Source organism: Arachis ipaensis, chromosome B04, assembly GCF_000816755.2.
Source record: "Arachis ipaensis cultivar K30076 chromosome B04, Araip1.1, whole genome shotgun sequence".
Classification (NCBI taxonomy): Eukaryota; Viridiplantae; Streptophyta; class Magnoliopsida; order Fabales; family Fabaceae; genus Arachis; species Arachis ipaensis.
The window spans coordinates 15,535,012-15,545,679 of NC_029788.2; the positions used below are offsets into that span (position 1 = coordinate 15,535,012).

General features: G+C 37.2%; 1 protein-coding gene across 1 annotated transcript in view; it reads left to right on the plus strand.

Moving 5' to 3' along the window:
* LOC107636143 overlaps positions 1–1,960 on the plus strand; it is a 4,393-nt gene extending 2,433 nt beyond the window's left edge. Inside the window, exons 2-3 of the mRNA XM_021122358.1 lie at positions 1,172–1,768; positions 1,871–1,960. Coding sequence (XP_020978017.1) covers positions 1,172–1,768; positions 1,871–1,960 — 687 coding nt within the window. The remainder of the gene's footprint in view (positions 1–1,171; positions 1,769–1,870) is intronic.

A 10,668-nucleotide genomic window follows, 5' to 3' on the forward strand; every position in this document is an offset into this window, starting at 1 on the left:
ATTGTTTCTCTTGCATTCCATATATTTTGGCTTATATTTAATATATGTCATAATCAATATGATGACAATATTTTAAAGCAGCCATAAATTGAAGAGCGAAAAGACGCTTCATTAACATTTGACAATAATTCATATCATAAGGAAGGTCATGATGATTGAACTCTATCTGTTATTATGCTAGCAGTATATGATACCAACTTTCTCCATTTGCACAAAGAAATCGAACACTCGATCGGTGGTCTCAACTAACACAGATTTACAAGCCAACAACAACGTGTAGTAGTGGTTGTTAGTCGAAAGTAATTTGTTTCGAAACCGAGATCATTTGAAGAGTCAGTAGATGCGTGTTTTCGAAGGAAAAACAACATCAAAAGAGATGGCGAGAAAGTTCGAGCAAGAGTTTGTCATGACCAGCCAATAAGCTGATCGACATGTCGAATCGATGGATTAAAGGTTTGAGAGTTGCTTTTTGAACGTTACTTTTTGTCTAGCAAAAGAAGGGGGAAAGGTTACCTATGAATTAATGAACGTAGGAGTTACACTTCAATTTGATTGGTTGAAGATTTTTATAAATAGAAGAAGGCTAGAAGGTACAGGGGTTGGAACTTTGCTTCAAAAATTACTCACGCACTGACGCACACTCACATCCCAGTGACTTACTGAGGTTACTTCGAGTTAATTTTCTGTAGGGTTCCTTCCACTTGTTTTTACTTTTTCTTTACGTTTTCTGCAAACTTTACTTTTCTTACAAATTTATTTTCAAGCAGAACTTAACATTCTTGTCCAATTTACATTCCAGTACTGTTATTTTCGAATTCAAAGCCCATTAATTTAATCGAAGGCATTTTATTACTTTATTTAAATTCAATACAAATAATTTAAAATTCATTCAATTTATTTTTAAAGTCTTTATTTATTGTTTTCAAATTTCCTTAATGTTTTTGTCCGATTGAAAGGTCTTTGGTGCACTTTGAGAAAACTGGTACTCGCAAAGAGGAGTATGTTTCGCTCCCAGACTATTAGATATCGAACCACTTTTTGATTTGCTAAAAATCGACAAAACAAGCCATGGCCTTTTCGAGGTTGGGATTTGGCTCTGATTGGGATAATACACCCTCCTTTGTCGAAAAATCATAAGTTTATTTTGGTGGCAATTGATTATTTCACGAAGTGGGTCAAAGCTGTTCCTTTAATAGAGGCTAGGCAAAATGAAGTGATAGACTTTATCAAGGAATATATAATCCATCAATTTGGGATTCCCCAAACTTTAAGTACCGACCAGGGAACTATGTTTACTGGTCAACGTATTAAGAATTTTGCAGCTTCGAGAAATATTAATATGGTTACTTCAACTCTATATTATGCACAAGCTAATGGGCAAGTTGAGGCAGCAAATAAAATATTGATCAATTTAATTAAGAAGCAAATTGGTCGTAAACCTCGAACTTGTCATGAAACTTTGAGTCAAGTATTGTGGGCCTACCGAAATTCACCAAGAGGTTCGACAGGTATCTCTCCTTATAAGTTAGTATATGGTCATGATGTAGTTTTGCCTTTGAAAATTAATCGTAATACGTTAAGGATATTAAGGCAAGATGATTTGCCAATCGAATATTTTTGGAACACAATGTATGATGAATTGAGTGATTTAAGTCAAGAACGCGTACTAGCTCTTGAGAATATGGTTCGTCAAAAGGATAACATTGCTCAAAATTATAATCGTCGAATAAAAGAAAGGTGTTTTAGTATGGGAGAATTGGTGTTAAAGGTTATATTTCCAATTGAAAAGAAATAGAAATTTCTTGGAAAATGGTCCCATAATTTGGAAGGACTTTTTCAACTGATTGACTTGTATTTTGGGAATGCGTAGCGAATTAAGGATATCGATTCAGGAAACGTGATTAAGTTAATAAATGAAAAATACTTGAAACAGTATCGATGCATGAAAGATCAAGATTAAATATATAAAAGAGGAAATTACAAATACTAAGAGTCCTAAATTGAAGGAAAGAAAGGTGCCAAAAGTCCTTGAAGTTCGGAATAAAGTTGAACCCTTTCACTATCCAAGGCAGAATATGCTTTGACTTGTTTGTGTTCTTCATTCTGGACCTTGTCAAATTGTTTGTTGATCTCCTCTTGTTTGGTTTCTGCTATACAAAGCTCTTTAAAAATTTCTTGTTTTTTCTGTTGCACTATAGTAAAGGGTTCGGCCAATTCGGCTCTTCTTTCTCGAATTCTAGCCAATTTTTTCCCAATTCGGGCTAGTTTTATTTCAAGCTCCTCTTCCCGTTTGTCGAAATAGACTTGAGTACTGATGGCCTGAGCAATTCTCAAATCATACTCTTTGCATGATTGCTTCATTGATTGAAGAGCAGTGCTGTTTTCTTCCGATTTGATTTTGATTTTGGCTACTTTTTCTTTGGTCTCCTGCAATTTGTCTTGAATGATGATGCAATTTTTTGAGACCTTTGTAAACCTTTTTATTATAGAAGAAAATGGAGGAGAGACTTGAAATTCGAGAGAAGAACTCAAAACGTCAGATAGAAGGGTATTCAAGTCGAGTTGCTTAGTCCATTCGGTAGGAGTATGCATCAGTAGCCTCAAGATGGTGGTTAATTGTTGGGGAGTGTACTGGTTAAGTTCTATGGGAAGACTCGATGTGGATTGGTTTTTCAGTGGCTAGAGTCGAGATGGGAACCTCATCCTCTTGGGCAACTTTTGTTAGAACCTAATAGTTTAGCCAATTCAACATCAGAGGGTTTACAAGTGACGTCTGGGATTTCTGCTGATGTCTCAGGATCATGTGAAGAAGAAAGTTCAATGGTTTTTTATAGACTTGGTATTTTGTGTGGAGACGTAACTTCTTCGACTACTCGAGTGGGTGAGTCAAGGTTTTGTGCAATGGTGGTCCTGAGGAGTGTATCAGTGATGACTGGTGAAGAAGGATTCGAAATGGTTGGTCCTTAGGGTAGTGAAAGTTGATCTTGAGTCAAATCGTTTAAAGATGGTGTTTCAGTAGTTAATAGAAGGATGATTTGTATAGGTTCTGCTGAAACCACAGTCTGAGCAAAAGAGTGGGACTCTTATGGTTTTGATCTAGGCTGATCCTCTTGATTCTTCGATTCAGGGGCGAATGAAGAAGAGGAAATAGATTGAGTAACCTTCTCAGCCTAGAACATAAAAACATGTTTATAGATAAACATCTCAGGTTTATTCGAAGAAATTTGAAATCGATAAGAGTATACCTAAATGGATTTCTTTCGAACGAGATGAGGGAATGGAGCGATTTCTGATGAATCCTCTGAATCTGATTCTTTGGAGGAAGCAAAGATGTCTGTTTGAGTTGGCTGCTCACTTTCATTAGAAGAATTTTCACTCGATGATTGAATCTGACAAAGATCGAAGGGTTAAGAACAATGTACGTTTGAAGAAATATAATGTTTGGGAATTCAGATAAGATTCAATTGAAGGTTTACCTTTTTTGAGGTTTTTATGGAAACCTTTTAAATCTTCTTTTTTGGTTGCTATTGCTGTGCTATGGCTTTGATTTTTCTTTTTGAAGTCCTTTTCGGTGAACCTTCAGCAGCTGGAGTAACTTTTATTGATGAGTTTTTGATCTGGTCGAAGGTGCGACTGTGTTGGGAGTAATACTTGGTCTACCATTCAACAAAGGACTTAGTGATGAATGAACTACGCTCATAAAGAAGATGAGTATAGTTATCTCTGTGTTGTTGATTGATTGAAAGGCAATGATCAATGTTTCTTTTTTAGGTCAACTCGATATGACAGAGGGCATTGCCATTTTGAGGAATGGGTACAAGAATGGCTTGAGAGAAGCCCATTTGCGTAGCGACATAATGAGGAGCATAAAGAGTCACATTGAACTATTCTTTCTTTTATTGAGGTAATCCGATCAGGATTACCTGAACAGCAAGGAGGTGTTCCCAGGTTGTGTTGGAAATTTCATTTTCTTCATCATCGGAAGGGAAGAGAATGAGTTCGAGCCATGAGGGGCCACAGTTTCGACGCAAGAAAGGAGTAAAATTCAAATAATTGTTGTTAACGCATTTTCAGGAATGGAAGAGGGAGAAGACAGTCCAGAACAAGTCTTCCGTCAATTTGGCATCTTTGAAGTTAGGTTGAAAGGGGGCCAATCAAAATCCCTCAATATGTTATTTTTCTGGAGCACCACGCCCATCCTGTTGCATGTACTTTTCGAAAACAGCGTTTAATCAAAGTTGGAGGAGCCAAAGAGGACCTACTACATTAATCGACAAGTTGTTTTGAAGGCAGTCAACTAAATGTCCAAGTTCATCAAACAAATGCCCTAGAATCAATTTTGCTAGATTGAATTTGTGGTCTTCATACAAAAGAGCAGCCAAGAGAAGAAATAACTTTTGCATTTGTCCACTTCTGGAACAGAAAACAATGGCATTCAACCAGTAGTACAAAAACGCCACACTTTCTTCATCAGTCATGGGATCATTCTTGTGTCCCATATTTTTACTAATAAAGTCACTATAAGAATTCCTCTGAGCTATCTTATAGGTCCGATTCGGTTGCATGTCACAAGTTATTTCGGGAAAATTTGTCAGGAGACCAGTGATAGCAGCCACATCAAGCAACATGGGCCCTACCATTCCACAGGGGAGGTGAAAATTATTTGTCGTTCTGCTCCAAAAGCACACAGCTGCCCTAATCATCCAATGGTGAGCGGTAGAAGGGAAGTGAGAAAGTCGAAGGAAGTCTTGAATACCAAGAGCCCTCCAAGCATCGCCTTTTACCATTTTAGACGTCGATGCCAAATTCAAAAGTCAGCTCCTTTAGAGGTAACTTTGGGGTTATTCCTAAAAGTCTTTTTATGGTCAATAAAAGGAGCAACAAGGAGGTTTTATTTGATGAGTATGTCTTTCTCCTTTGCGTTAGGGAAGAAATCAAGCCTTTTGCTGGTGCGCTCTAGGATTTGAATGGGGCCGATAAAACATGTTTCATCATCTATGGTGAAAGGAATGAGAATCCTCTTGTCACTAGGGAGAAGCTGAGGATCTTCAATTATTTCGTCGTTGAATTGGTTCAGCACTTGTAAGATTGGTGGTTCTTGAACTTGAGTGTCAAGTCCTTTGCCCTTATCTTGGGCAGTAGGAGTGTTGTGAATCAAAGAGGAAGCCATTGGTGTGTAAAGGTAAGAAAGTGAGGATGGTGAAGTTAATCACAGAAGGCAGAATCACACAGAGTATTCGGAGAAGAGGGGGAGACGAAGTGTTGAAAATAGAAGTTTAAAAGGTGAAATGATGATAAGAAATTCAATTCAATAAATAAAAAGGTGTTTCGCTATTTCGTATGAGAAAGTTCAAAATTTGAAATTGGGTAACTTCCTAGAGAAGGCGAAGTGGTGGAGAGAGAAGTTGAGGATAATGGGAAACATGTGGGATAGGCGCGAGTAAATGAAGGGAAGTGAATTTCATTTATGACTAATTAATGCCTTATGATGATATAATAAAAGCATGTTAGGATTAAGTGTTATTATTTTAAAATGATATCGATAATAACACATTAATCATAGGGGGTAATTTGTTAGTCGAAAATAATTTGTTTCAAAATTGAGAGCATTCGAAGAGCTAATAGGCGCGTGTTTTTGAAGGAAAGATAACATCGAAAGAGATGGCGAGGAACATTCGAGCAAGAGTTTATTATGACCAGTCAACAAGCTGATCGACATGTCGAATCGAAGGACTAAAGGTTTGAGAGTTACTTTCTGAACGTTACTTTTTGTCCAGCAAAAGAAGCGGGAACAGTTACCTATGAATTAATGAACATGGGAGTTACACTTCAATTTGATTAGTTAAAGATTTTTATAAATGGAAGAAGGCTCGAAGGCACAAGAGTTGGAACTTTGCTTCAGAAATTACTCACGCACACTATCATCCCAGCGACTTACTGAGTCTGCTTTGAGTTAATTTTCTATAGGGTTCCTTCCACTTGTTTTTACTTTTTCTTTACATTTTCTGCAAACTTTACTTTTCTTACAAATTTATTTTTCAAGCAGCATTTAACATTCTTGTCCAATTTACATTCTAGTACTGTTATTTTCGAATTCAAAGCCCTTTGATCTCATCGAAGGCATTTTATTGCTTTATTTAAATTCAATACAAATCATTTCAAATTCAGTCAATTTATTTTCAAAGTCTTTATTTACTGTTTTCATATTTCCTTAATGTTTTTGTCCGATCGAAAGGTTTTTGAAGCACTTTGAGAAAACTGGTACTCGCAAAGAGGAGTAGGTTTCGCTCCGAGACCATTAGATATCCAACCACTTTTCGATTTGCTAAAAATCGACAAAACAGTGGTCCTTTAATTTGACCCCTTATTATCTCATCATCTAGCTAGTAGGTCACAAAAACATCTTATATGTTGATACGTTCTTTTGTTATCATCCTCATCTTATTAAAAGAAAGCTCTAATATGTTTTGGACTTGATGGTTTACTACAAGAAAAAAGTTAAGTATCGTCGGATTTAGCGTCGTATATCAGTGTCGGCTTTACTGATAGATTTATCGATGGTTTTGACATGGAATTCATTTGGTCAAGTTGATACCGATGGATTCTCATTTCTGATAGTAAATTCGCCGGTAATACTTGGAGGGAAAAAGGTGAAATAGGCGCCAAATTGAGCATGGGATTTACCGTCGAAACAATCCTCCGGTAAACCCATTTTAGTGAAACGCTGCATTTTGGTGACCCGCAACGAGTTACTATCGGATTTATTTGCCGGTAAATCCGCAGTAATGAGCCATAAAATTCAATGCGCAAACCCTCTCCCCCTTCAATTCGAAATCTACTCGCTCTAACCTTTCTTCTCCCTTTCTCTCTCTAGCCGCCTCCTCTCCCCACCGTGCTGTTAGCCACACCGCTGCCTACCCCTCCTGTCGCCGCCTCCCTCCTCTCCTTGCATTGACCTCGGTGACGTCTCCATTGCTGTTGCTATTGCAAACCCTAGCCTCTATTTCCACCATCGTTCTTTTCACCACCGATGTCTCACCGTTCTTCGCATCGCTAGCTCCTTCCCCTGGTCCAGCACGCATCATCATCTGCCGCCAAGTCCAGCTTCGTCGTCGTCCGCTAGGTCTAGGTTAGTTAATTTTTTCTTGCTTAATTTTTGTTCTGTTTATAACCTGTATTTCATGAAAAAATGTGATTTGGTTAACTTAGGTTGTAATGTGTTTAGAATGATTTAACTAAAAATAATTAATTGATTTTATGTGTGTTTGTGAGCTCTAATATCTTATGATGCTATATATGTAATGTAATTGACTAATTGCATGGTTATCAATTTATGATGAGACTTGAACTTGTTGATTTGTTAAATGGGAGACTTGAATTTGTTGAATGAAAAGCTTGCTAATTATTGATTTAGTTATGCTGCCAACGACTGATTTTGTGTGCGATTGCTAATTGCATGGTTATCAATTTATTATGAGACTTGAATTTGTTGAATAAAAAGCTTGCTAATTATTGATTTAGTTATGCTGTTGACGGCTGATTTTGTGTGCGATTGCTAATTGCATGATTATCAAGTTATTATGAGACTTGAATTTATTATGAGACTTCAATCACATATATTTTGTTAATTTATCTCATAAGATAGCTATAAAAGTGACTTAAGTTTGATTTAATCTAGTAAAATAATAGGTATTGATTTCTTGTTTTTAATTGGATTTTAAATAATAGAATATGATATTCTTTGAAAAATAAGTAATTGTTATTAGTTTTTTTTTTGTATCATTTCACTAACTATATTTTTGGTATCAAGTAATGGTTATTAGTTGTTACATCTCCTTGTATACTCTTTTCTTTTGATAACTTCATCCCCTTATATACTATAAACATGTGATTTTGGATTTATACATGTCACATCTTACTGTGTTTGATTATATTAACTTGACTCTAATTAAGAATAAATAATTCAATATATTTCATACTTAAAGTTTTGCATATTGCTTTTGCATTGAATTTATGCATGTCACATCGTATTGCTTTGGATTTGAATCATGAAGACTCCTTATTTAGTTGAGTTTAATTCTTATGAAATTAATTGAGTGTTGACTGATGCTGTGGATTGAGATTGGTTGGATTTGTGAAAATCGCAAAAGTGGATATATGTCCAATTTTAGGGGAGGTTATGTCTAAAATTTTTTGGAGAGTTTTGTTGAATGATTCGTGTAGTTAATATATGCTAGTTTGTATTAATAATATGTTCTCTTTACAGACATGTCGACAGGTAGCAGAGGTAGATCGAGTGGGTCTTATGGTCATGGTACAATGAGGGTTTCCACCAAATTCCTAGGGACCATTCAGTCATTGCCCTCTATCCTGACTACCCCGTTGACCCTTGTGACGTTACAGGCGGGTCCAGCAGATTAGCAGTTCATCATGGTCCCAAACCTGAACTACGTGCCTCCTTCTGCTACGACCCCCTACAGATCCATTGATAGAGCCCACGGTGGGTGAGTCCTCCAGTGCCCCCTACAGGATACCCCTCCACCACCGCCCATCATCCGGATGAGGATTTTACCCGATGACATGCATGCGTAAGTACATACAATTTTGTAATCTTAAGTTTGTTAATCCTAAGTTTATGTGTTTTATGTGATTGTTAATGTTAGGTTCTTTCTCTGTTAGGTTTGTACCAAACAATAATGCTTGTACATAGGATATCTCGAAGGTCATTAAGTCAATGTACGACTACGTGTGGCCAAGCTACACGAAGATCCCTACTGAAACCAGAGACCGATGGTTTCAAAGTGGGCGGTAAGAACCCAATAATGTTCAATTAATTAACTGTATTTTATTCTGACTAACTAATGTTGTTATATCACTTTGTGCAGTTGAAATTCATATGGATATGGAACATAATCTCATGATCAGAAAGATATACGACCACCAGGCAGCTAAATGACTTCAGCAGATGATGACCGACGTTCGTCAGGGGCATGACCACCTAACAACTTGGATCTGTCCATCTACCAAGAAGGAACTAGAGACCCATTCTAGAAATGATGAGGGGTTCAAGCATCGCCGTCTAATGAACATTGTTAACAGGGCTTCGTCATGGTCGTCGAAGTATATGGGTGGGTCGGAGACCTTCATGAAGACAAACAGAAGACTAGTAAGTAGTTTGGTAATGTTTAGTTTTTTAGTAGTTACTTGAATTAGTTGTTTGTTGATTTATTTTATTGGTTAATTTAAATATGTGTAGTCTAAGTCGTTGGATCATGAGACGACACTGGTGAAGACTTTCAAGTATATACATACCTTGAAAGCCAACAAGAAGAGATTTGTTGACGAGTAGTCTGCGGCCCATTATGTGAGTTTCAATTAATTCTAAGTTTCAAATTTATTTGGTTTAAAGTAAATTAATTGGTATCTTTATCACGTGTGTCACAAGATGATTACACGTAGAGGTTGGAGGCTGCAACCCAGCAATTTCAGTCGCCTAGTAGGAACGACGAAGCCGGTTCCGAGACCTCAGTAGTAGATCCTGATAGGGTTTGGCGCGAGACTGCCTCTGAGCCCCACAAGAATCGCCGCTTTGAGTTGGGGTTGTTATTCGCCAATGACCTCCGCTCCTCTGCATTGGCGGCTTCCTCTACATTTGCCTCTGCCACCAGCCTTGCCAATTCCCAGAAAATTATCAAATTGAGGGAGGAGGTGCAGAAGCTGACATAAGAGCTTTACCAACAAGCGGAGCAGTCTGAGCAGAGGTACAACGACCTTCTTACACGCGTGGGAGGAGTCGTTGCCATCAGCCCAGATCTGACAGAAAAGCTGGAGCAATTAGATCGTTTACGAGAGCAGATGTGGGTGTACAACCAGCAAATGCATGCTGGAGGCAGTGATGCTGCTGGGATTAGCGACAACGCTGCTGGTGGGACATCGACATCAGCACCTACTTCGTCGCTCAATAGGGGGACTCCGACGACGATTACCGAGATCTGTAGGGTTTAGAAATTCAATTTTTTTATGTCTACTTCATTGTAATATATTTTTGTGACATTTTATTATATTTAGACATTTATTTTTAATAAAATAATATGTTGATTTTTAGTAACAATTTTATTAACAAGAGTTTTTTTATTAATAATTGTGGCTTAACTGTGCCCAAAAAAACTATCGTAGGATTTACCGGCAGAAAAATCCGTAGATAACTTGGCGCCTAAAAACATGATATGGCTCCAAAGTTACCATCGGATTAATCTGACGGTAATTAGCAACTCAGTCTGGACAAATTCATTAGAAAAACTTACAGAAAGTCTGCCAATAATTAGTGTCAGACGAAAATAATTCGTTGGTAAACAGTTTTTGGCGCCGTTTACACCGTCAATTCTAAGACGACGGTAAATTTGACGGTATACTAATTACCGGCAAAGTTATTTAATGAGTCTGAGGATAATTCTGATGGTACTTATTATTTTTCTTGTAGTGGTTGTTGACTTCTACTAACAATTTATTAAGGTGAAATGGTTTTAAAATAACTTTAATTTCTTATTCAGTATATAGTTGTTTTGGACCGCATGAAGACATAGATATCTATGTGATGCAAATTCTATAACCTTTGTTAAAGAAAGGCATGGTGGCAGGTCTAAATAGAATTCGTAGTTTAATTAAAAT